The following is a 27,744-nucleotide window of genomic DNA, read 5'->3' on the forward strand; positions in this document are numbered from 1 at the left end:
AAAATAACAGGTTTGAACAACATGCAGTTTTGATCAGGTTGTATAGGGAGTGTAAATGAATGTTTTTAACGGAAGTCTTTGGAGTTTTGCTGGTGACTTCAACACAGGCACAAATTCACCCGGTAACTTTAAGGAACAGAAGAAAACAGGGGTATAGTGCGGTAAGGAACTTTTCCCAGATAAATGTTAAGCAGTGGTCCTGACTTACCCCAGAAAGAAAACATGTAACACTGCATGATTTGTGTAGATAATGCTGGGGGATTGCTGGAATTACTTTAACTGTTTTGGAAATTATTAGCTATTGTGAAAAAGAAAGAAAAATAATCCATTGAGTTGTCTGGTTAAATTAGTCACGTAAGCAAGTTTAGTCCAATCAGTGAGACCATAAAAAAATTAAATCTTACTGAGTTGTCTACATGGTATGATTACTAGTTGTCCTTGTATGCCACTAGGTTTAAGTAGTTCATTGTCAAAAACTGAGAGAGGGAAAGACAGAGGGACAGAGACCTATATGGAGACCTGATAGTAATCAAATTTGACCTACTGAATGAAATTCTAAACTGAAGCCATTAATTTCAGTGGGAATAAATTAATTCTCCGTTAATTTAACTAGCAAGAGAGCTTACAGATCTGGATTTATGAAAGCAGCACACCCTTTCAACAAGCTGTGTAAACTAGATAATGAAGTAAAAAATATTTAATTTATCAGAAACAAAATGACACAGCATCAACTCACCTTTCAAATCACTATTAGCAAATCTGACAAACTCCTCAAATCGGCTAGAAAGTAAAGTAATATAAATGCACACAGCTTATGCGTGGTACTGAATAAAGGGTTAAGGTTTGCTAATGAAGCTTTCTGCTTATCTATTACTGATAAATGTGCAATAGAATGAAAGGGCAGCATTTCTGCATGGTTATGTCATTCCTCACAAAGGCATGCACAGAACATTCCTTACATTTAGGCATGCGTTTTATGTCTGGCAGACTTTTCTCTCATTTCATCTTACCCTCATCCCTTCAAATCTTGACAAGGCCCGTAAAGGTCTCAGAGCTCTCAGTGTCCTAAGGGATTTGATGGCTCCAAGTTCTGAGTAACCCAATGCATTTGCTGTTAAGCTAACCAATGATACCTGTTAAAAAAAAATAAGAAAAAGAAAAATTGCCACTTTGCATTATATTATGCTATAAGGCTTTGTAGATTCAGGACTGTAGAGTTTGAAGGAATCACAGGACTATAAGCGCTCAGAAGCACATCATCCAGTACATCCTGTGCCAACTTTGGACCTTTAATTCATACATTAGCTCACCATATGAAAGTTGGGCGAATGGGTTGCAGTGGTCAAAATGGGTTTCTCAGTTGACTCTGGAAATGTGTAACAGGGCCTAGTACAGCTAAGAACGAATATTTCAATACAACAAGGGGTAAAAACACACACTTTGGCTATTTTGGGAGGACCACTGAGGTGCAAGGTTGGGTCCCATACAGGAACACGATTTCATTGTTAAAGCCTGGAAAATCTTTCTCTGCGGTAAAATATGTAAGGCTGGAGAGAATTATCCGTTTTTTTAAAAAGGTTTGGTTTGACTTTTCACAATGTGTATATATTCTTAAGTGAATATATAATTTAAATGTTGTTCTCTTTGAGATTTAATTTGCATTTTCTCATGATGCAAGATTTTAATGTTTTTTTAAAAAATAAATAAATGCAAAAGGGCATTCCAGATGTTATGATTTGTAATCATAATAGCTGCTGGCACTTGTCACTACCAAGTGTTGCTGTAGAATAGGGATAACCAATGTATTGTCCGTCCGTCCGTCCCCAGATATTTAGGACCACTATTTTCATCAGGCCCAGCCAGAATGGCCAATGGTCAAGGGTGATGTAAGTTTTAGCCCATATCTGGAGAGTACCACGTTGGCTACCACCGATATGAAATCCACAATAGTAGAACTCTGTGAAGTTTGCTAATACGATGCCAATACATTATGCATTCTAAAGTTTTAAAGCAATACACTACTTGCTAATAGCCTATTCCAAGGCAATATTAGAGTGATTGTTCTTCCACCGTTATGTGCTTATCTTTTATGGTAATTATTATTATTATTTGCAAAGGATCTAATATTAATTGTGAACTCATTTTCAGAGTGGACCCCGATGCAAAATGGCACAATCCACACACAGGAGATAGGCATCAGTAGGCCGGGGGGGGGGCGGGGTGTGTGGAATCCCAATATTAGGAAAAGCACAAAAATATTTTTGGGGGTGGGGAGGGAAGGCCAGTGTGTCCTGAGCATGCTCAGTGCATGCACAATGTTGATTGGCTGTTTGAGAGAAAGGGAAAGGGAAATTGAAGTGGTATGGATATGTTTTGAAAAAGTCAATGCTAACTGGCTGGCACCCTGAAAAACATGAGCACTCCACATCTGTATATATACAAACATATATATAAATAAAACACTTAGGGTACATACATCAACAATCAGGAAATCCAGCCAACACCAGGCATTAGTGAAGTATGTTTGATATCCATATGCTACCCACTTCAGAAGCATCTCGAGAATGAAGATGTAGGTGAAGACCTTGTCAGCGTATTCTAGAATGATCTTTATAGTCTTCCTCTGTTCAATGTATATGTCTTCAAAGGCCTGCAAATTGTTCCCAAATGTTTAGTGTTATTGTTTATTATGGTAGAAGGACTGGAAGATTGGTTTGCTTTTCACTTTGTTCCTAGTCTTTATTTTAAAAACCTTTTTGCAACCCTTTTAGAGACGCTCTTTTATCTCTGGTATAAATGATAACGCCATACACCCCTGCCATTCTTGCTATTTCTGTAACACAAATGATTTCCTCATATAAAGAAGCAGCACGGTACAATTTTTTGGCCATATTGGAATTCTCATAACATTTAATAGTCCATCTGCAAGACATCTATGAAATTGTTCCCCCTCCCTACTTTATAAAAACACAAACTGTAGACAGCAGAGACTAATATCATACACCAGTGAATGGGTGAGCTGCAGGAAGTCTAAATAATACAACTTATTTCCTATTTGCTCTGTACTTCCATTAGGTAACGTATTTTCTCTCTGTGGCTTGTCTTAATCAAAAGTGAATTTGTCACTTGTATTAGATATTTCATGGGTGCTAGAGACAACTAGCAACAAGTGAAATTATTATTCAGTTTCCATAATTTCAAAAGCAGAAATGTGATGTAGTGCACCTGCTATGCAATATATATATATATATATATATTTAAGTAACATTTATTTTTAACGTCTCTTCTGTTTTCACTTACCAGCGCACCACTGCTAAGAAGAATCATAAAGACAATGAAGGTTTCAAACCAGTTGTGCTCAACAATTCGGAAACAGGTTTTTCTAAGATTCCACCATTGTTTTCCTCTCCCGGCCTCTACACTGACATCACAGCACTTGAACCTTCTCACGCAACCTGAAATAATAAATTAGATTTTTGAGGAGACAGAAGGAAAACCCTCCTGATATTAATTACTTTCACATATCCCACTGTGACATCTGAATTACAGTGGTACCTTGGTTTAAGAAAAGCTTTGTTAATGAACAACTTGGATTAAGGATGCTGCAAACCCAGAAGTAGGTGTTTTGGTTTGTGAGCTTTGCCTTGGAAGCAGAACATGTTCCGCTTCCTTTTGAGTGCAAATTGAGTCCCCCGCTGCTTTGGGAAAGCACCCCTTGGTTTAAGAACACTTTGGTTTAAGAACAGACTTCTGGAATGGATTAAGTTCGTAAACCAAGGTATCACTGTATTAAGCTGTGGTCTTTCTGCAAGAATATTAACTTCCTGTAGAACAGGGGTGGCTAACCCTCCCCCCATATGGGGCGGGTAGGATTCCATGATTGTAGTGGCATCAGCAAATGTTAACCCTCTCCTCAGACAATCTACGTACACCCAGTGACATAGTGTGGGTTGCCAGCACCTGGGACCATGGAGGGAGTGGGGTGGGAAGGAGAGAAATGGACAGAGTACACATTCACATTCAACTGTGTCTGTATCACCTAGGAGTTTGCAGCTGCAGAAATAAGAATTGTCTGGAAAGGCCACTTCCTGGTTTGCATGGAGAAGCCATTTTCAGCAGAGCCAGCAACAGAAGTGCGCAGTTGTACTGAGGCAGCACTGTGTTGAAATTTTGCACACCTAACAATTTTGCGCCATTGCATGCATCAGCTGAATTTGTGTGGGTGGGTGCTTATATAAATGTCTGCCTGTCTGCAACTATGTCCTGTGGACACACCACGGGAATATGTGCCCCCTGCCTAGGATGGTTGGCCAAGAGAGAATGTGGCTCTGAACCAAAAAAGCATTAGCCACCCCACAGATGGCTCACATTTCATCACAGCTCATCTCTTCTAGCGAGAAAGCTAACCAGAAGCCACACAAACATTTCAGATTCTGAATATTGACCTTCTGTAAAGCAGGCTTCAGGTTCAGCTGCTTCCTCGGGTTCTACTTCCGGTTGTTCTTCGGCAGGAAGTCCAATATCAACAGTGCTTCCTTCGGATGAGCTAGAAGAATTTAGCTTCTGTTAAAGAAAAAAAATAAAGGTGGAGAAAAACAACAACATTGATACAAGAGTACACTCAGGTCTGCAAAACTCCTTGCATGACTGCTCACAGTTCATTAGTGCTTATTAGTGTTCAGTATCTGAAGAAGTGTGCATGCACACAAAAGCTCATACCAATAACAAACTTAAGTTGGTCTCTAAGGTGCTACTGGAAGGATTTTTTTTTAATTTTGTTTCAACTACAGCAAACCAACATGGCTACCTACCTGTATCTAGTGTTTCTGGTAACTTTTATCAGATGTTATATATATTGTCATTTGTATGAAAGTTGCCCTTGGATTAGGAATTGCACAAACAACACAAATTGCCACAGGACTGAAACCATGTGATTCAATTTACAGCAGCAATATCAATGAAGTAGATGACAAAAAGTCATTATGGGTGCTCTTTGTTACATTTGAAGGGCTTTAAGGAGGTCTTTTTTTTAAGCAACCAAGCGGGATATAAATTATATGAAATAATAATAAAAATCCTCTAATTTGACACTGGCTAAATCCTAAAAAGCAATACAGAAATAGATTGTTGTTATTATTACTAGATCAAGTAGATTAACAGTATTTAAAGGTTCACCTCTTTGCTTTCTTCCAAATCTGATTCACTGCTGAACTCCTCTGTATTTAAATTTTCAAAATCGGATTCTCCAAGAGCTATTGGCACAGTCACAGTCAGGCTTGGGTTATTTATGAATGACATGTAATCACTTTCATCAATGATGTATTTTTCCACACTGCTCCCTGTCCCTATGCCGCTTGTGGTTCCATTCACATCCCTAAGATAATCCAGATCTTTACCAATTTCAATAGTATGGTTAGAAATGCAGCTGTTCTTATTTAGCTCCTCAAGGGGCTTGATTTCGTCCAAAGCTTTCTGCTTTTTAACGAAGGACTTTTGGATGAATTCTCGGATTTTTCTTTTCATGTATTCCACTCCTCTATCTATTCTTGCCACAGCAATCTGGAGATTGTTCATTTCGTTGTCATCATCTGTGGCAGCAAGGTTGTCTGCACTAAATGAGCTCAGCAGCAACGCCAAAAATAGATTCAGTACCTAAACAAAAGGGAGGGGAGGGAGAGAAAAAGATCCTAATTTTTGCTCAGTTTATGTATTGCCCTGGAATAACGTGTTTGAGATAAAGGCCTGCAGCCCGGTACATAAACCTAGCATTGTAGATTCAGAAGGGATTCATGCATAGTGTAGGCAACTATGAAGGAGATTAAGGGCTGACATCTCTCCCAGCAAAACTGCCTACTAGTAAGTCCATTCACTGCTCTCCTCCTCTCCTGTCTGCACAGCTTGGCATGATACTGTTTGCCAATTCCTACTCAAGGTCATTGCAAGGTTTTATATTGGCCCCAAAGCGTATAAAGCGAAGGAAGAGTGGATGCTAGAAAAACATTTTTTGGGATAAACTGGTAACTATGATTTCGCTTTCCAATTGTTTCTAGTGTTAAAATGAATATGAAACTTTGATCACTTTGTTCACTGATTATCTGAAAAACCTCCCCTGTAAATGGATGTGTTTTAAGAGCTTTGATGAAACAGTCCAGGCTATTTTCTAGACTCAGTATAGATCTAGATTTATTTTTTTAAGTTACATACCACTAAATTTCCAATCACCATAACCATCATGAATACTGTAAGGCACATGGCTTGACCTGCAACTTCCATACAGTCCCACATGGTTTCTATCCATTCTCCGCAAAGCACTCGGAACACGATCAAGAAAGAGTGGAAAAAGTCGTTCATGTGCCAGCGTGGAAGCTCACAGTCCTTTGCAATCTTGCACACACATTCCTTGTAGCTTTTGCCGAACAGCTGCATGCCCACCACGGCAAAAATGAAGACTATGATGGCCAACACCAAGGTCAGATTTCCCAAAGCTCCCACAGAGTTGCCGATAATTTTGATCAGCATATTTAGCGTCGGCCAGGATTTTGCCAATTTGAAAACCCGGAGCTGGAAAACAAAAAAGGTAAATTGACAAATGTTGTCTGTAAGGGTGAATACAAACTTGTGAAAAAGTTTGTGGCCCACTCCGAAAAGAGTTAAGTGCCACTAAGTTCCACTGAAATTGATGGGGCTTTAGTAACGCCATGATTCAAACATTATGTAGATTTAAGTCTTGTTTAACTAATTTATTTCAAATGAATTCTCTGTAGAATTGCACTGAAAGCCTGCAAACTTGTGCGCACTTCCTTAGGCCAAACAATATGAGATGTTAGTCACATGTTTTAAATAAGGGTGGTTAAGCTAACCAATTCATTTTGAAACTCTGATCCAGAACATGCTCCTGATATAGATCAGGACCCTAAATCAGTTTTCAGTTTAAAAATTGTCTCTTAATTGGCTTCTCCTTGCTCCCTCATAGGTAGTGTTTGCAGTAAACATCAATTTTTGGGAATAGAAAGCAGCTGCAGGAGCCCATTTTCAACAGAAACCTGCCATGGGTCCCCAGTCCACACCCAGGGGAGGTTTCAGATAGGGACCCCATTGCAAATTTCTCTCCAGAATCGAAGTGTCCAGAATAAACACCCTTGTTTAAATATCTGACTTGAATCTTGGCCCTACAGCTCACTGAAACTCATGGAACTTGTTGAGTAAATGCATGCCATATCATTGGTTTCAATGGGATTTAGTACTGACTAACTTTCACTGGACTGTGTCTTTTATAATGTACGTTTTCCATTTAAGATAGCTCTACAGCATTTTTTATTTTTAGATTCTCAGAATTCCTAAAATCATAGAAAAGGAAATAAGATGATTAAACAATAACATCGGCTAGACATATCGGGCTGAAACAATTTACCAATCTGAAAGACCGAAGAACTGACAGTCCTTCCACGTCTGCCAGGCCAAGTTCAACTAAACTAAGGGTGACAATAAAGCCATCAAAAATGTTCCAGCCTTCTTGGAAGTAATAATAGGGATCCATGGCTACTAGTTTCAGAAACATTTCTCCCGTGAAGATTCCAGTGAAAACCTAAATGGGAAATACAAATACATGAAGTTTAAAATTACAGCAGACATACAGAAGATGACCATGGCTACATGAAGCATGCCTACAAATGCTTTTGGAGATCTTTGTTCATTCATCTTTTAGTACTGGATTCTTTCATTGATTTTTCTAAAAGCAGCATGTGGGCATACACAACAGCACATTGGCACATGGCAAATGGCCCTGAGGGAAAACGTTCCCATGTCTGTCACCTGTACTTTGAGCCACTGTTCAAACCTAACAATGTTGGAACAATAATCTATGATGGTTGCCCTGAAAATGACTGAGCTGTCTTGTCTCTTTCCAACTCTCATCTTCCTTTCTGGGCATTAGATTCCCTGTTTTTGGAGAACCATGAGCGTTCCCCAGACAGGTCTTCAATCCGGGGGGGGGGGGGCTGTGCAAAGTTTGAATCTGAGCCAAACTGTCCGATTTTGCTTCTCTCCAAATCTAGACTGTGAACATTTCGCTGCTAACTTTGTTCCCTGGATACATTTGTTGGGCAGATCTGTCAATTTCACTTTCTCATTTTTCCAATCTTAAATTCAATTTGCACGCATAAATTTTCTCACAAAAAAATTTGTCAGCATGTTAGGTCACATTTCCAATGTATTTCTCTTCTAACACAGATGCATTTTGTACATGCTTTTTCACTAATAATACATGCCATTTATCCACCCTTTCCACAACACACACATTTTTGTACATGTTATTTCACTGGAGAGCTGCATCTCAAAATTCAGACAAGTGTGGTTTTCAAAGGATGGATGAGTTTCAGTCTGTATATGGTTTCAGGAAGTGCAAATTAAGTAGGTTCACATTACTGTGAGAACCAGACTTAATTTACCCCTCCCCCCCCCATCCTTGAGAGAACTGTGGCTTAGTCAATCATTGGCAAATGTGCCAATGCCACAAGTGCAATATTGTGCTAGTGCGGCAGAAGACACTGTGCATATTTCCCTATAAGAATAGCTAAAACAGAAAAATAAGCAGGGCATTACAGTAGTCAACATCAATGGATTTCAGTCATCACATTATTAAACTTCTAGGACTGAGTCCAGCTAAGTCATATTCCAGGTAGACTCACTGAAATCAATACTTTCAGTGGTTCCACTCCAAGTATGACTTAAGTTAGCTATGTCGCCTAATCTTGAAGACAATTTTAAATTCAGAAGTGGAATTCTAGACAGATCTTTCTGTTCATATATTCTGGTCAGAGGTGCCATTTTGGGAGTGTGATTAGGGGTAGCCATTGTTGCTGCTTTTGAAAGTCCTGCTATGTAATTATATTTCCACCATATACTCCTTTGATCTAGATAATTCAGAATGCCACTACACTGAAAATGAACAATGAAGAAAACCACTTTATATCAAAGGGTTTATGAAGACAAAGTTATATGAGTTCGAAATGAGACCTCCTGTATGTTGTGTTGGCATACACAGCTATCCAAGCATTCTCCACCACTAGTTTCTTTATTAAAGGGGTGGGGAATGCAATTTTTAACTTAGCCTTTATAAACAAACAAAAGTTAACTATCTTGTGCAATATCCAATGGATGACTTACCAGGTTCCCAACAGAAAGTACATTACTGAATTCAGTTGTCATTGGGTAATGTTCCATTGCCATGAAAAGGGTATTTAAAACAATGCAAATCGTAATAGCAAGATCAACAAATGGATCCATCACCACGATGTTAACAAAATGCTTTACTTTCAGCCAACATGGACAGCAGTCCCAGATCAAGAAAATGTTTGCAAACTTGTACCAACACGGTGGGCACTTCTGCCGTGACTCTTCAAGTTCTGTTAAAAAGAAAAAGAAGACCACACTGTTTCATGCTGACTCTTCCTAATTCAGGAAATGCCACCTCAAACATGGCTAAGACAAAACCAAAGAGAGAGAGAGAGATGGTTCTCTGGTTTCTGCTTCCTCTGGTCCACCTGAGTCCAGAGATAAAGAAATAAGAAGAAAAGATGAAAGGCTGAGTCATGTGCGATCTCAAAAATGGTGTCTGGGAACTTAGAAAGTCTACAAAAAAGAGGATAGCCTAGTCAAGCACTCACAACACACACACACCTATATCCAGGGCTTTCCCCCCAGCTGGAACTCACCGGAAATCAGGTGGGAGCCACTGTCATTATAAAATAACAAGAGAGGCGTCCATGGGGAGTTCCAGCACCTCTTTTTCTTTTTCTAGGAAAATAGCAGTGCATATATCACTGCTCCATGTCCTCAATGAATGAACTTCTCTTAAAACATGGAGACATGGACACAGAGAAGCACCACATTTCAAAAAGGGCTGCAAAATGTATAGAAAAGAATAACCAAAACGAACAGTAGCTCTCTTATATGGAAAGTTACAATGGCCTGACATCACAATAAGCCAGAATACAGCTTAGAGTGTCCACAGAAAAATTACTTGCTGCTCAGGGGGAGCTCATGCCTGCTGTGCTCTTCCCTGTATGTTTGTTTTTTAATTTCAGGGCAGGATGACAGCTAAACCAAGGTTTGGCCTAGTGTCTCTTCCGAACCCAGGATCACGATTTAAGTTCTCTCCCACTTAACTATGACTACAAACTTAGCTACAGATTGTAGGAGAGACCTGTTCCATGATCCTGAGGTCAAACAACAAGCTAAGCCAAAAATTGGCTTACCTGCTGGGCCACAGTGACCAAAAAAGTCTGGAGAGAAGCAAAGTGACTGCAATCTCCTGGATTGCTATCACATTCATGCTAAGTCCTGGTTTGGCTTCGTGTGTCTTCTGAACATAGCCAACGTTTGGTGCTTTTTTGTTTACAGAAATGGAAGATAAGGGAGACACAGTAAATTATGCAGGGGGTTGCGAACGTGGATGGAGAAGCCCCACCCTTCCCACATAATATTAGAAGCCAAAGTCATCATAACGCTAACTAGCAGGTGCTTCAAGACAGGCGAAGTATTTCTTCAGCACAGTTCACCGCCACAAAACTCAGCAATGGCCTCCAGGTCAGAAGGCTTCAAAAGGAGAGCGGACAAATTTGTGAAGGATAAGTCTGTCAATCGCTGCTAGTCACGATGGCAAAATGGTTTCTACAGGTTCTAAAATATGATGCCATTGAATGTCAATTGCTGTGGAACATCAGCCGAGATATGGCTATTGATCTCATGCCTTGCTTTTGAGTTTCCCCGAGACATCTGGTCGGCCACCATGGGAAAAGGAATGCTGGACTAGGTAAACCTTTCACCTAAGCCAGCAGGACTATTATGTCCACATGGAATTCCTCAGGTACTGTGGGGGATCACAGGTGCTTAGAATTCTTAAAAGGTCAATACTAGGAACTTGAATTGAGCTCACAATGCTGAATCCGGCCATTGTCAGGAGGGCATAAGGTACACTTCCTTGCAATAGACTTGCTTTTTTAAAGCAGTGATAACTCCACCTGTTTAAAAAAGGTGACAATTCCAATTCCATGTGCACAACCCTTTGCCTTTACAAAACCCCTCCTCTGAGATGCCTTTGCTGTTGCTTAACTTTCTGACTTCTAGTTTCACCAGAAATTGGGACTTCCTTCTTTCCCCTTCCCACCGTTTCATAATCTGTTCTTCCAGCATACATTTCCAAACTGTGTTCTCACATTTCTGCTGCTGGGTTGTCGAGAATCTGAGGAAGCCTAGTGTAACCTACCACAATCTTGTGCATTAACCCTGGCATTCCACAGAGTGGTAATCATTACAGAGTAGTTTGGGGCAACATGTTTAGTACATTTGAAGGAACCTCCCTCCCTCTCTCTCTCTCTCTTTCTCTGTATATACCTTCCATGGTGTTTGTGATTATGCTAGCTATACTCATTGCTCTCTCTCTTAGAGTAGGGTCTTCCAAAAAATCCATAGAAACGTGAAAAGAACTTGATCTTCTTTTTTTCATTTCCGTCTCTGTGGTTGTGGCCTGCAAAAGAGAGAGTGAAATATAAGATCATCCTGAAACCAGTGGTTGAGCATGGCAGCTTATATGAAGAATGTCTAAGTCTGAAGGCATACATGCGTCATGCTTTTGAGTTACGCTTAATTATTCATGCCAAATCTTTGTTATTTATTGTATTATTAACCTGGTATTTTTTTGTTTTTAAAAAAATCTCTTAAAAGTATTTGTAAGAAACATGCTGTCCTCATCTCAGTTACTTCATTGTTATACTTCTCAGATGACTCTCAGGGAACATCCCATGGGTTCTCGTTGTGTTTTAAACTGCCTTGCTTATGTTCATTAGCATTGCAAAGTCCCACTTACCCATACGTTTCAACCTATGCATTGATTTCAATGGGATTTGCTTCCAAGTAAAGATGAGCAGGAATTCAGCCTTGGAGAGCATGCTAGACTTTGCCAAATGGGGAAATACCGCCCCCAACATACTAGGTGCACGATCTATGTAAAACAACCTTTTACACTTCTCTTTTAAAGAGAACAGTTGGTGGGAGAAGAAATGAATTGGAATTAATCAGTCAACAGCTGTAACCCTAAGATTGTTTACTTGTGAGCGTTTCCCACACATAGGATTACAGCATAAATCCCAGGTTATAAATAAAAATTAGAATGAGAGAAATAAAAAGAAAAAAAAGGCATGTCACTTGCTTATCTTCTGCATTTAAAATGGATAGCAAGCTTTTCATTCAAACCAAATCAAAATAAATGTTAAAATTAAAATTAAAAATCCAGCATTGTCATGCTTCTCCAAATCAGCACAGAAAAGTCCTATAATTTTTATTGAGATAGCTAGAAAAATATAGTGTGTGTATATGTGACAGCAGATATGTGCACATATATTTGTAATTTGAAAAGTGTGTGCATCAATGTGGTAATTAAATATCATATTTACTTTGTCAGCCAAAAATGGAGCATCAGGTTGAAAGATGCATGAAAATGCTAAATATAAAAAGTGAAATTTTGGAGTGATTTTACCAATGTTTGGGGAACCAGAACTTCTAGCCACGTTGTTTGTATGTTGTAATGATGTTCACGAGACAGAATGTAATCAAATTTATGTACAACCAAGGCAGTGTCAGAATCCATATGGTACCAAAAGTTATAACTTCCTCTTAGTTGTGGAGTAAGATGATTTTTTTATTGGACCTGGCCAGATACAATTAATTCATAGCCAGATAAATGTAGGATCCAGCAAGGTTTTCTGAATATAAAACACACAAAGCAATATATTTTGCACATTCTCCAGACAATTTTTTCTTTCTCTCTCCACTGCTTGTTTTGCAAAAATTATGCTTTAAATTGATTTTGTTAGTATATATAAAAAGGTATTACAAGATGCAGGAGCATTCACAGCTTGACCAACCAAGGATCATTCCCAAGGGATTCCATTCTGTAGACACACTGGCTGGTGCATTAAGAAAAGGCCACCATGCCTGAACTATTTAAAACTTCCTTACATTGTCATCAGTAGCTGGTTTATCTATTATCACCTCTGGCAGAAGCTGTCCAACAGGCGATGTAGGAACAGATGGTCCACCAACCAAGGAAACCACCCCATTGCAATCCACAGTGCTGTGCATCTTCCCATTCACTGGAAACACTGCCAGCATCCTGGATGACCTACTGGCCTGACTAATGTTACTGTTGCGCCGTTCACCATGTCTGCGCGGCACAAAAAGGGAATCTCTTCTGCTATCATTATCTTCAAATGTGCTGTGTTCATCATCAGCAAAGTCATTCTCTGATCCTATATCCTTTGCTCTACCTCTGAAGCTGAAAAGGCTCGTTCTGCTGTTGCGCCTTGGGGAAAACAGGGAGCCACGCATGCTCAGCAAAGACTGCAGAGAAACACAGGAGAACACGGCAGTTAGCTATAGAGTATCTACAGAGGTCCAAAAAAGGGTAAGCAAAATACAGATCCCCATCTCCCTTTACCCGTTGATTCTCAAACACCATGTCGAGTTCCATATTATTATTATCATTATTATACATTAAATTGGTAGACCCAGTGCTTTTTTTCTGGGGGGACACAGGGGTATGCACACCCCTAAACATTTTGTGAATCTAACGGGAGAAGAAACTAAAAATTATTTCGAAAATTAGTTTCTTCTCTAGCACAGTGAATCGTCAGTTCCGTTGCTACCCCCAATGATGGCCTCATTTCCTGTCACAGTGTTTCCTGAGTCTCAGACAGAAGCGAGCATTTAATGTGTAAAGTAGGAGTTGGAATCTAGCATAGTGTTTGGTCAATTTCGTTGTTACCACCTCCGATGGCGATGGACACCAAGAGCAAGCAGAGGAATCGGGAAGATGTTAGTGCACCCAACCTCACGCCAATGTGGAAGTTACTGTGAGCTGTCAGCTGTGTAATATGAGGTAATGCATGTTCTTTGTACTTTGAGGATGATACCCAGCTCTACCTCTCTTTCAAATCAGAACCAGTGAAGGCGGTGAAGGTCCTGTGTGAGTGTCTGGAGGCGGTTGGAGGATGGATGGTGGCTAACAGATTGAGGTTGAATCCTGACAAGACAGAAGTACTGTTTTGGGGGACAGGAGGCGGGCAGGTGTGGAGGACTCCCTGGTCCTGAATGGGATAACTGTGCCCCTGGAAGACCAGGGGCGCAGCCTGGGAGTCATTTTGGACTCACAGCTGTCCATGGAGGTTCAGGTCAATTCTGTGTCCAGGGCAGCTGTTTACCAGCTCCATCTGGTACACAGGCTGAGACCCTATCTGCCTGTGGACTGTCTTGCCAGAGTGGTGCATGCTCTGGTTATCTCTCGCTTTGACTACTGCAATGTACTCTATGTGGGGCTATCTTTCAAGGTGACCCGGAAACTACAACTAATCCAGAATGCGGCAGCTAGACTGGTGACTGGGAGAGGCTGCTGAGACCACATAACACTGATCTTGAAAGACCTACATTGGCTCCCAGTACGTTTCCGAGCACAATTCAAAGTGTTGGTGCTGACCTTTAAAGCCCTAAATGGCCTCAGTCCAGTATACCTGAAGGAGCGTCTCCACCCCCATTGTTCTGCCCGGACACTGAGGTCCAGCGCCGAGGGCCTTCTGGCGGTTCCCACACTGAGAGAAGTGAAGTTACAGGGAACTAGGCAGAGGGCCTTCTCGGTAGTGGCACCAACCCTGTGGAACGCCCTCCCATCAGATGTCAAAGAGATAAATAATTACCTGACATTCAGAAGACATCTTAAGGCAGCCCTGTTTAGGGAAGCTTTTAATTTTTGATGGACTATTGTTTTTTAATATTTTGTTGGAAGCCGCCCAGAATGGCCGGGGAAACCCAGTCAGATGGGCAGGGTATAAATAATAATAAATAATAATTTTGTCCATTTACTTTTTACTGTATTGATTTCCCCCGATTTGAACTATAAAATGGTGATTTTCTTGAGTCAAAATGAGAGTACGCCTAAAAAGTTTTTTATATAAAAAAGTACTGGGTATACCACATTTATATACTGAATTTAATTATAAGCAGTCTGCCATGCAAAAGAGGTCATTCTTAGATTAGCAATACCAGAAGGCAATATACTACAGTTACTACTAAAAGACAGAGAAATGAAATACTCAGATACCTGGTGGGGAGAAGAGTGTTTCCGTTCTAGTGTTAGCCTGTTCCCTTCAATAGAGAACCGGCAACCTTTTCTCCTAATGCTGTCTTCAGATTCAGATCTATGAAACTCATCTTCGTCCTTTTCTTCTCCTCCAGATTGTTCCCTTTGTTTTCTTTTCTTCCTTCTGTTTCTCCTCTCTTTGGCGCTCTTCGAACTCAACTTGGACGCTTCAGAAGAACTTTCAGAAAGCCCCCCTACTCCGCCGCCTGCGCTCGGATCCTTTGACTCAGCCGATGCCGTCGCTGCTGCTGTCGCCGCTGCCTGCCATAAAGCATTTTTGGGTTTTATTTCGCTGGCCTCATGAAAAGAACAGCGTTTCTAAACTTAAAACACTCAAAACTCCATAACAGAAGTCCAAGCGTAGATTTAGTTTTATAAAATCAAAATGGTTCTTTTCCTTATACATATTCGTTTTTGTGCCTTATACTCCTCCTTACATGCACCTGCACCGAATTTTATTTATGCATTTATTTTATTTTAGAAAATGTGTACCTTCACTTTTCACCTGAAGGTGCCAAGGCAGCTAACAATACAACTACCCCCCCAATACTCTAATTAAGGTTAAGGTCAGGCCAGGGAGTATAGTACCCTCTTTCCCTCAAACTACCTGGGCAGGGCTTAAATAGGAAATAGATATCATAAAAACCAGACAAAAATATCAGGTAGATTTCTCTTCACAGTATCTTTGGGGGAGCTAGTTGAAACGAAGAAAACACCTTTAAGGCTCGGCAGTTTTCTAAATGATACATTTAATTATTCAATTATTATGTTCACTTATTTCCCATCAGAAATCTACCTGAGCTGCTTCCTGTTGTTTTTTCAGCTGCTCCAGCATTTGCTGGAACTCAGCCTCCTTCTGCTCTGCTTCTTCCATGGTGGCTTGGTTCTGCTCATCATAGGCCATGGCAACAACAGCCAAGATCAAGTTGATCAGGTAGAAAGAGCCCAGGAAAATGACCAGGACAAAAAAGATCATGTACGTTTTGCCGGCAGCTCGCAATGTCTAGAGAAAACAATAGGGTTTCTTTTAATATAAAAAAAGTAATATATGAGTTTGCAACACCCTTCCCCGTGTGACTCTTGTAAGCCAATACAATATTTGTGCTCAGGTTACTTGGACAGGTTTTGTTTTGAAACCAGCATATGTTAAGCTCTCGCCACAAAAATTATCCTCTCTCACCAGCTGATAAAGGTTTTCCCAGAAGTCCTGAGTCATCAGTCGAAAGAGAGACAGGAAGGCCCAGCTAAACGTATCAAAGCTTGTATAGCCATAGTTTGGGTTTCTACCAGCTTTTATACACATGTATCCTTCCGGACATTGACTGAAAAAGGAAAAAAGATGTTAGGCTGAAAAACAGTCAGTCATCAAAGCTAGTGAAATGCCTACTTTGCAATGGATACACATATGGGCAGAGCTGAGTGGGTAGGCCCTACCCTGAACCGGAAGTTCCTAACCCAAATTCCTTGCCTTTTGTTCCTTCTCTCCCCTCTTGCTCCATTGGGACTACCAGCTATCTGCTTTCCTCACATCCATTCAGGATGAGGATTGGATCCTCCAGTAAGGTAAGATTCAAGTCTGGGTTTCCCATTTTTAAAAAATTTGGTCTCTTGCTTCCCATTTCCAATTCGACATATTTAATCAATGACCGCAATCAAATTATTTAAAAAGAAGCCTAAATCAGAGCACATCAAATCCAATTCTCTAGTTCAGGAGTAGCCAATGCAGTGCCTTTTGGATGTTCTCGGACTTCCAGCTTCCCCCAGTCCTGACCATCATGGCCAGTGGCCAGAGACATTGGGTGAAGGGGTTCAAAAACATCTTGCAAGTGCCATATTGGCTACCCTCCAGCTATACACTATATCAGGTTATAGTTATCAATTATAAGGTACACAACAATGTTAAAACCTGTTTTTTACTTTGTATTTTTAAAGCTTAATGGTAGGAGGTGGTCTTACCCTGCATCAGAACTGTTGCCACAAAGCAATGCATCATTTTGTCCTTCCAGAAAGTAAAAATGACCTGTTTGGGGGAAAAAAATATTTCAAAACATTAGGAGAAAATAACCCAGCAATTTTGAATCATATATAATAATAATCTTTATTTTTATTTTTTTGCTTTGTGGCTTCATTCTTGGAACCCTTTCACCAACAATTCCAATGTGGAAAAAGGAAAGGGCAGTTGGTGGTGGGTAATCTTACGAGGCTGTCCAAATAGAACGAGGGTATTGAGGGAAGACATAAAAAGAGGACACCAACAACTTTGCTGGATGTTAAAAAGGTCCCAGTTCTATAGAGTAGGCACAATGAAAAACTGGGTCACTGGAGCCATCACAAATAATATTGACTTTAGGATGCTCCATTATTTTGTCCCATAATAAATGGAGGCATCACCAAGTTCATCTCATGACAGCAAGTGGTTAAATTTACCCTTCAATCTAATTAATGGATCTCTAGCTTGAGTGAAAGCATAAGGAATTTAGCCAACTTTTCAGCTCATTGTTACATAAGAATTTAATATGGAGTGCCTTAGAGCATAAAATGAAACTCACTAACTGATTCTTAGATCCTCCAAGAACTCCCTGAGAACTATCTGGGGACCTGACCCATCCCATAGGCTACAAATACCGTATTTTTCTGTGTATAAGACTAGGTTTCCCCCCTAAAAAATAATGCCCAAAATTAGGGGGCGTCTTATACACGGAGAGTGCTGAGGGTGGATTTTCTTAAATCTGAGTCCCCCAAAATAGGGGGTGCCTTATACACGGGGGCGCCTTATAGACGGAAAAATATGGTACATGGCTTACACCCAGTTGTTGAATCACAGAGCTAATCGTGACCTCTGTTTCACCATCATCCCTCAACATACCTGGTCCCAAACTTGAAGCAAACAATAAAGAGCAACACTCAATAGCTCAGTTTGCATGTAATAAGCAAATGTGTAGTTTCCTGGAACAGTTTGGGAGTGGGTTTAGTTATTGACCTGATTTTGGGCAGCCAAGGAAAGTTATGGTAAGAAAAGTAAAAACCTTCTGCCTGCTGTTTGTGCACCAGTTTGTACCGGTGCAAATGCCCACAGAAACTGTCATGGGCACCACATACAACTGAAAACATAGTAGGAAGGGACACTGCGGGCATCAGGGAAGGCCTCTGAGGGCACCCCTGCTCTGTAAGAATCTGTCTGTGGTAATTTCATTCTTTGTGAATGGGGGCATAGCCATGGGTGGCAGAAAATTACTACCTACTTTATTTAGAAATGCGTTATTGTCATGGAAGAGTAATGGTCACAATCACCAAAGTGCCAGATGCAACTGTACTAAGCCGCTTTCTCTTTGAGGCTGGGTGATTCATCCTAATCAAACCTAGAATGCTACATTTATTTATGATACACAGGCTGTGTCATTCTGCCCTCTATCCTCCCTTCCCCTTGTCTTCTCTGTAGCTATGACTATACTGAAAGAGACGCAAATAACCACCCTGATTGTGCTGAGAAGTGCTTTGGCGCAAGAGAACCAAGAACACCTATATCCACTTCCTGAACTCGGTCAACTGTCGGAGGACATCAGCTAAGGCAGGACAGGATTTGTGCATACACATCAGTGGAGACATCTGGTCTTGGTGAAACATGGATGGCGAAACAGATTCGCCACGCTGTCCAGTGGATGACAAGGCATCACCCACCAAGTGCTGACGTATGGAAAATTGGACTGGATCTAGCACCCACAGCCAATTCCCACCCCTATGGTGACGATATTTGCGTTTTAATGCATGTTTGCGCACATATTTTTTTTGGGTTGGAGAACTTCATTGCGAAATTGGGGAAAGTGCAAATTTCAAGAGGATAGCTTTGGCTTGTGTGTTGTTTTGAAAAGCACAGATTCACATTAAACCATGAAACCAAACTGAATTTCTTCCCCCATCGATACGGAGAGGTCACTTTGACCTGCAGCAGCCTGAGGAGTGCAAAAACACACCCTAAACCATTTTAGTTACACATAAATTTGAAAGTGGTCAAGTCCCCCTCCCCCGAGTGGAAAAGCATATGGACGACGATTTCTATAGCTTTCACTGTTTTTCCACAGTTATTCCACTTCTTGGGGATGGGTGGGAAGGTGAGGGTTGTTGAGAGGGCACTGTTTGCCTCAGAATAGTAATTCTAAGGAACCTGAACAAGATATGGTAAAACATCCCTCTTCCTTGCAAGAAAATTACAGAAGAGGCTGGTAGGCGGCTTGCCCTCCTACAGCTTGAACAATTGTGTCATTACAAAGTGTGATTAACATGTTCCCAGAAATGATGAGACTATCGATCCCTTTAGGAAATGGAAGCTGGAACCTTTCTCCTCAGTTTCTCCAGGGGATGCCCTTCCGTGCGCTGTGAATTTCATGTTGTCACAGGCATACATTTTAAAATAGACACTCTGTGGCTTAAACTGTTGTGATAGTTGCCTCCAAGTTAAATTAAAGAAGGCAAAAAGGGCAAAAAATAGATTTTGGAAGTGCTGCTATTACAACAAACAAACAAAACACAAACACACAGTGTGATGTCCTGTTTTTATAAGTGAAGAGGAGAAGTGGCCCATTTCTGGAGCATTTCAACCTTAGTCACTCATGGTGAAATGCACAAAATTTACCAGTACTAAAGAAGTATGTTGACTGTGAAAGAGTAAATAATGATTAAAACTTAACAGTGGAAGGGTGGCGTTTCAGATGCGCTCCTTCTTTGTAATTATTTTTGGGACTTAGGTACCTGAAGGATCACCTCCTCCCATGCCATTGTGGCCAGATCTCAAAATCTTCCACTGACATTCTTCTGTCACTGCAAGTCAAGCTGGTGGCAAGAAAGGAGAGTGCTTTTTCCATCAGTGGCACCTATCCTGTTCCATTGTGGCTTGGGCCTCACAGAGGAATCGGTGGGCAACTTATTTCAGTAAGGTCACATCAAGTAATGTCTCTTCCATACTGTCACATAATGTCAAGTCATGGTAAGCAGGGTCGTATCAGGCCGAGTCAGGATGGTTCGGCAATCTATGTCCAGATTCTGACAGGCATTATCAGGACCACAGAAAGCTATCTGTGAGCTCTCTTAGCTGGTTCTCCCCTTATTATGGGTCATGGAGGGATGTTGCCCCACTAATGAAGCCACTAGAAGCCTTATGAAGTCTGGCAAGGTCTGTTTTGTGGTTGGCCTTGAGGGAGTTGGCGGTGCTCTTTAAAGACACCCTCTCTGGTTCTGAAACTCTTGGCTTCTAGAAGGCTGAGGAGATGGAAACCCTAATGGGGAAAACCAAACTAGAGAAAGTATGTCCTGACTAATGAATAGAAGCAAAAGAATAAAGTTAAGAAATTATAAAATAAGCATTATGTATTCTATAATAAAATCATGAAAAAGTTTAAAAACTTTACAAAGAACAAATCCATGGTCAACAGACCAAACAGGAATAATCAATCTTAAAAGCAAACAAAAACAATGAAAGCATAAATGATGTTTATTTAGTACCCTGACTTTATTTGTTCTTCTGCTGCTACTGGGGAATGGATGGCAGAAGGACCACATCTTCAGGCTGGAAGAGCTCAGGAAGAGGTGCTAAATGTTCATTCCTTTCTATATCTCGTCCCTACCCCCTCAACCTTTGCTTGGCTCCTTTGGAAGCCACAGAAGAATCTCAGCTGGGGAACACCCTACCTGAGATCAGTTCTTCACATCACAAGCTGAGATCAAGATGAAGAGAAAGCATGAGCGCTGTTTCAGACAACACACTAAGCAAAAACAATGGCTTTGCGCAACAGCAGCAGCTGGACTTAAGGAGAAGCGAAGTGGTCATCATCTCCTCTCCGGAAGTCTGCATGCTTGCACTAAGTCATGGTTTCGTTTAGCATTATGTGTGAATTGGGTCATAATTCAGTCCCTGTGGAATATGGCTTAGGCTGCTGTGTCCAAGTGACCTGATGGAAAAAACTGTAAAAAGGGCTAGTTTCTATTTAGAAAAGCATTAAATTGAGGGGATTTCAACAGCTCCCAACCTCCTTATGTCATGAATACTTATGTCATGGTTATTTAATCCCACACACTGCCATATAATATTATTAATGATAATACTATTACTATTTAAAATAACAATATAAAATTACATTCTTACTTTCTTCTTGTATGTATGCATCCCAGTCAAACGGCGTGCTATTAAATGTACCATTTTCTCCTAGATTTTCTTCTAATGTGCTATTAAGGTAAGGATCACTTGAATTTGTAGCATTGGCCGGATTCCAATACAAGCATTTATGCCTCAAGTTGCCCATGAACAGCTGGAGCCCTATTAGAGCAAATACACTCAGACAAAATACAGTCAGAATCATTACATCTGACAGCTTCTTCACAGACTGAATGAGGGCTCCCACAATTGTCTTCAGGCCTGAAAGCAGAAGAGCACTGTTAGGAAGATGACAAACACATATTTTAAAAATACAACATACCCCAGTAACAGTCCCTGCCCCCAATAAAAAACCATGCAGAAGCCCAAATAAATGACTTTGATATTTTATGAACTAACAATGGTTCTATTGCTTGTGAAGATGCGTCTTGTGGAGATGAGGTCACTGGAAGTTTATATTCATTGGACTGGTGAATGAAGATGGACTGCACTTAATTCTTGAAAACAACTTGTTTTAATGCCAAAACAAGTGATTTTTAATCATGCTTTTCATTAGCTTCATACAGAAGAAATCTTACCGTACCAAGATTAAACAATTTTACACAGAAGGAAGTGCTACTGAAACCATTGCAACTTGCTCCTGCATAAACATGTTTAGGATCCAGGATTGAAGTGTTAGAGGTGTGGATTTTTAAAGAAAATTGTCAACACTTTTAACCCAACCCTCAACTGGAATTAGCTTTATAACATGTTGCTAAGTAAAAGAGTATATAACATACTTGGACTTAATGCTAAGAAACTGTGGGTGGTTTGGAAAAAGATAATAAATTTCCCATGCAACAACCATGCTATTTTTTATTTTTTAATCTTACTGTTTTGCATTCAATAGTGATTCAGATATTTCAACAAGTTCAATTGTGATACAGATATTGGTCTTCGTAAAATTAAAAAAATCCAAGAACAAATACAGTTTTACAGTATGCAGGTAAAAAACACATGGGTAAAAAAAGGTCACAGTTATGATTATGTTTTCTGTCACAGCTTGACCTAAAAGCTTGACATTATATGATGCAAATCACACAGGCTGTGTATACTGCTGTAATCTCATGCAACATGTTAAACGCAAAGGCTGGTTTCAAAAGTAAAAAAGCAAATGGCAAAAAGCAAAGGATCACAATGTTCATTGCTACCGAAACATGAGTCCTGCTTTTTCTTGAGTGAGCAAGCAACGAGGCTTATGGTGAAGGAATGTGTGTGGTTTGAATTTCCATGAAGTCTGAGAGTCAGCCTCTGTGTTTAACCTAGCTCTCACCTGGGATGACTGATATTGTTTTCAATGCCCGGAGAACTCTGAATGTTCTCAACGCTGAGACATTGCCCAGGTCCACAAACTCTGTCACATATCTGCAATAGGGGAGTTCACACACAAACACAATGACAGGATAAAAAGGAACAGTTGGGACGCACGAGGGACCTAGCACTTTACACCACTTACTTCTTACCTGGGATTACAGAAATAGTTTTCAAAGCTCTCAATACTCTGAAAGTTCGAAGAGCTGAAACATTGCCTAGGTTTACAAATTCTGTTATATACCTGTAGAATCAAATCACAGTTATTCAGCATCAAGGCAGATGTTTTGCTACTTACTTGGGGTCTTTCATCAAGATCCCTTGGGTAACTTTAGTGGAAAAAATTAAATAGCGACACTGAGATGTTTACCTTTCACTGCAGTTTGCTTTTCATTAAGGTCTTTCAGTGGTGATTAGATTACATTTAAATGAAGGAGGGGGGGGGATGAGCCACAATGATTTTACTTGGAAAGCTTAACTTTTTAATTAAAGTCATTTGTGAAGAGAAAGGGGAAGGTGTTCCGCTTTTGGTAGGAGGGGAAAATTGCAGGACTTGAAATTACCTTCTTTGTCAATAACTTTACTCCTAGTGTTCCATGAATTCCACAATCGACATTACTAATTACTTTGCTAGTATTACACCATATATGGATTCACCAAACAAACAATCAAACAAACATACAATGCCACTATCCTTATTAAAGTTGGGGAAGAACAAACAGCACATTTTTCTGGAAGATCAACATTGATAATAGTTTGCCACATGAACTTCTTAAGCTGCAAACCCTGATTCATTGTGTGTTATAAGTACCCACAGGACAAAAGAAGAATCGCTAATCTGCTGTGATTTATTTTCTCCAGTCCAGTTGGCTGTAAGCCTGAACGCGGGGGTTATATGTTGGCAGCAAAAATAAACTTGTACAGAGAAGTTTCTTCTATATCTACTTGCCTATTCACATTCATATTCCTTGGTGTGGTGTAACAGTATTATACGGTTTAACATGCACCAGTCACTAGAAAATTGCATCCACTCATTAGTCATTGAAGGATCTATTTTCTCCACCCCGATTGATAAAAGCACATCGTATTACCATAAACATCATAGGTTTTTGTATGCTCTCCATGCAAAAAAAACCCAAAAACAAAAAGGGGATGGGCAAGAAAGGACCGTAAAACTTACGCAAATGTAATGACAGTGAAATCCAGCCAGTTCCAGGGATCCCGAAGGAAGGTGAAACCATCTATACAAAATCCCCTCGCAAGTATTTTTATAAGTGATTCAAATGTATATATTCCTGTGAATGTATACCTGGGCGAAATAGTCAAAATATTCATTGTTAATTAAAATGTTGTGTTTTTAAATAAACAAACAAATCTTTTTCTAAGACTGTCAAGTCATCATTCGTCTCAGGTATCTGTTTTCAGAGCCATGCTGTCTTTGAACATGGACTTTCCTTTTAGCGACTATAGGACCATGCCTGTCCATAGACCTAGCCCTCTATTGGTAGATCTGTTCCCCCTTTGAACTGTCTAAGCTAGTGGCCTTCACCTCTTGTGGCATAAAGAGAATTATACATAGCAGGAAGAAGGGTCCACTGCAACCACGGACAGCCCATTCTCTTGAGCAGTAAGTCTTCTTTAAGCATTGAACTTACAGTTAAGGAAAACGTATGAGTATGGACCTGGGCCACGCCAAGTGGCCCATGTGCCCGACATCCAAGCATACAGTACAAAGGCAGCTTTGTTCTTAGACTTCCATATTGTGTAGAACCTTAAGAAACAGGGGTTCTAGTATGTATGGGTAGAAGCTCCCTCCCTGCCTTCAGATGTTTGCGCTGCATGTGCGGGTGACAGGAGGAGGGACTACTTGGCACAGCCCAGTTCCCTACATGCTTGTTCTCCTTATCTGTAAGTATAATGCCTGAACAGGCCTTGACTGTGCAAGAAGAGGTGGACTCCTGTGAGCTCACTGCATCCTAGCCACATTCTACAGGATGCAATCCTTAAATGAGTGGCTGAGAAGTATGAAAACAGTTTCACTACTTTAGCCAATGCCCTGCTGAGCTCAGGTTGGCAGGGCAGAAGTGAGGATGGAGTTGGCTGAAGGCTCTTGCATTTCTTAAGCCATTCCTGCTCTCATTTTTTGATGCATTTATGTTGGAAGGGGAATAATATGTCTAATTTTCCCTCCTGGGGTGGTATTAGGGGCCCAGGAGTCGTATTAGGGACCCAGGAGAGACTCTGAATCCTCCTCAGTCCAAGCTGCTCCCGGACACTGAAGTCCAGCGCCGAGGGCCTTCTGGCGGTTCCCTCACTGCAAGAAGCCAAGTTACAAGGAACCAGGCAGAAGGCCTTCTCGGTAATGGCACCCACCCTGTGGAACGCCCTCCCACCAGATGTCAAAGAGAACAACAACTACCAAACCTTTAGAAGACATCTGAAGGCAGCCCTGTTCAGGGAAGCTTTTAATGTTTGATGTATTACTGTATTTTAATATTTGGTTGGAAGCCGCCCAGAGTGGCTGGGGAAGCCCAGCCAGATGGGCGGGGTATAAATAAATTATTATTATTATTATTATTATTATTATTATTATTATTATTATTATTATTACTGCAGGGAGAGGGAATCTCTGTCCTTGAGGAATAGAACTGATCTATCCTACGTCCTCTGGAATTCCCTTCCAGGGACCATCAAATTGCACCTTACATCTATCTTAAAAACATTATTAGCTCCAGTAGAATTCAGTCCACAACAAAGCATGCAAACATGCATATTAATAGTATTCAACTTACTCTACATTCTTTGTCCAATCAGGAGGGTTACTTAGGGTCATAAATACGCAGTTGGTCAAAATAGTGCACATAATGAGCATGCTGAATAATGTAGATTATATCATTAAGGAAAATACAGTGGGAAATCATATAATTATTGATCAACAAAACACAAAATTAATGGGACATTCTGTTTTTATTAAATCAATACATTTGTTTAAAAAGCAACTATGGGACAATACATTAACTTCTTATTTTTTTGAAATCCAGGACTATAGTAAATGTAGATAAGGGCAGGCATTATTTAGATAAGGGGAAACAATAGAATTCATTTCCACCAAAGACCATTACTCACTCGAGTCAATATTCCTTGGACAGAACTATCCCAGAACCCATATAGATATGCCTCAGGCAGCCACAGCTGAAACTGAGGCCTCTGAAAATTTGTTTTTGTTTTAATTAAAAAATATTGCAAGTAGCACAATCACTAAACGGTCGCAGATGTAGTGAAAATTCCAATAGCTAAGGTGAATATAAAAATATATAGAATGACCCCAGTAGAGCTTTCAAATAGTAAGAAAACAAGTGTACTCAATACGGGATGTTAATAGCAAAGTATTTTAAAAGGGTGCAGCTGCTGTGCAAAACTGGTGCTATCCATTGAACTTCAAGTTCCAGCAAAATGAATGTAGATGCTGAAAGTCACAAACTGGATAGGGTGTGCCAAAAATAGAAGAGTATTTGCATACAACATGGGTAGCCAATGGGGTGCCCTCCGGAAGTTGCTGAACTCCAGTTCCCATCATCCCTGACCATTGGCCATGCTGGCAGGGAATGATGGGAACTGGAGTGCAATGACTTCAGTAAGGCGCCATGTTGACTTAGGGTCAGATTTCTTCTGGCTCAAGCTAAAAAATAACAACCCATCTTTAATTAATAAAAACCTAAGAACAAAAAAATAGCCTGCTGGATCAGGCCAATGGGCCATCGAATCCAGCATCCTGTTCTCACAGTGGCCAACCAGATGCTTGTGGGAAACTAGGAAGCAGAATGTTATGTACTGAAGTTCTCACCCTGGGCCAGCAGGGGGATACTGTAGATAGATATGCAAATAAGGGATCGAAAGTGACGTTCAGTGATTGGATAGTTTTAAAAGTTGTTACAGTAGCGTTGTAGTGGAGCTCTATATAAGCAGGCTGACTGAACCCTTCAGTTCAGTTCTGTCCTGGCCTATGAATAAACAAGAGCTGTTTGAAGAATCGCTGTGTCGTCTGATATGTTCACCCACAACTTAACACAGAACATGAGTGCAAGAGCACTCTCCTCTCCCGTGGTTTTCAGCAGCTGGTATTCAGAAGCACTGCTGCTTCCAACAATGGAGGCAGAACATAGTCATCATGATTGGTAGCCATCGATAGCCCTCTCCTCTGTCTAATCCTCTGAAAGACACTCAAGTTAGCAGCCACCACTGTCTCCTGGGGGACCAAGTTCCATAGTTTGACTCTGCACTACAATCTCAAAAGTTCATTGTTTATCCACAGGTAAAGGTAAAGGGACCCCTGACCATTAGGTCCAGTCATGGCCGACTCTGGGGTTGCGGCGCTCATCTCGCTTTATTGGCCGAGGGAGCTGGCGTACAGCTTCTGGGCCATGTGGCCAGCATGGCTAAGCCACTTCTGGCGAACCAGAGCAGCGCAAGGAAACACCGTTTACCTTCCCGCCAAAGCGATACCTATTTATCTACTTGCACTTTGTGCTTTTGAACTGCTAGGTTGGCAGGAGCAGGGACCGAGCAACGGGGGCTCACCCCGTTGCGGGATTCATGATCAAGGTGTCTCCCCTGCCAGGTAAGTATACCCCGTTGCGGGATTCAAACCACCAACCTTCTGATCGGCAAGTCCTAGGCTCTGTGGTTTAACCCACAGCGCCACCCACATCTATCCATACACAACATAAAACATAACCACATGATGGCACCACAAACTTTGAATTTCCAAACCAAATATATTTCATTCTACAAACTTAATTTTCCCTACTAAATTGCATTTTTTTTCCTAGCTGCATTTTTTATCATATTAGCCAACAGCACAGTGAGGCATATGTGAATAAAATATGGATCCTCACCAGCAAGATACACCACAACACAAGTAATATATTGGTCTTACAAAGCATCATTTGATTCTGGATTTTTTTGAGGTAGAGTTTTGTCAACCATGAGAATGGGAAAAGCACAGTCTCAACCAGTTGAGCTTACTTTCTGAGCCAGTCGAAATCAAACTTTTATACTT

General features: G+C 40.6%; 1 protein-coding gene across 4 annotated transcripts in view; it reads right to left on the bottom strand.

The window, feature by feature from the left end:
- Positions 1-27,744, bottom strand: part of LOC308585946 (sodium channel protein type 1 subunit alpha) — a 115,055-nt gene that overhangs the window by 16,572 nt on the left and 70,739 nt on the right. Inside the window, exons 4-21 of one of the 4 annotated variants that reach the window (XM_081192064.1) lie at positions 25,478-25,565; positions 23,866-23,994; positions 22,648-22,739; positions 21,327-21,596; positions 17,147-17,210; positions 16,371-16,512; positions 15,987-16,193; positions 15,152-15,451; positions 13,018-13,398; positions 11,395-11,527; positions 9,166-9,404; positions 7,412-7,585; positions 6,205-6,561; positions 5,176-5,652; positions 4,446-4,563; positions 3,301-3,455; positions 2,477-2,650; positions 1,011-1,133 (exon numbers count right to left, since the gene is read on the bottom strand). In XM_081192064.1, coding sequence (XP_081048190.1) covers positions 1,011-1,133; positions 2,477-2,650; positions 3,301-3,455; positions 4,446-4,563; positions 5,176-5,652; positions 6,205-6,561; positions 7,412-7,585; positions 9,166-9,404; positions 11,395-11,527; positions 13,018-13,398; positions 15,152-15,451; positions 15,987-16,193; positions 16,371-16,512; positions 17,147-17,210; positions 21,327-21,596; positions 22,648-22,739; positions 23,866-23,994; positions 25,478-25,565 — 3,623 coding nt within the window. Of the gene's footprint in view, positions 1-1,010; positions 1,134-2,476; positions 2,651-3,300; positions 3,456-4,445; positions 4,564-5,175; positions 5,653-6,204; positions 6,562-7,411; positions 7,586-9,165; positions 9,405-11,394; positions 11,528-13,017; positions 13,399-15,151; positions 15,452-15,986; positions 16,194-16,370; positions 16,513-17,146; positions 17,211-21,326; positions 21,597-22,647; positions 22,740-22,837; positions 22,930-23,865; positions 23,995-25,477; positions 25,566-27,744 lie in introns of all 4 variants that reach the window. The other 3 variants (XM_081192063.1, XM_081192066.1, XM_081192065.1) reach the window with 3 other exon arrangements.

This window comes from Podarcis bocagei (genome assembly GCF_964188305.1).
Source record: "Podarcis bocagei genome assembly, chromosome: 1".
In the NCBI taxonomy this organism is placed as follows: Eukaryota; Metazoa; Chordata; class Lepidosauria; order Squamata; family Lacertidae; genus Podarcis; species Podarcis bocagei.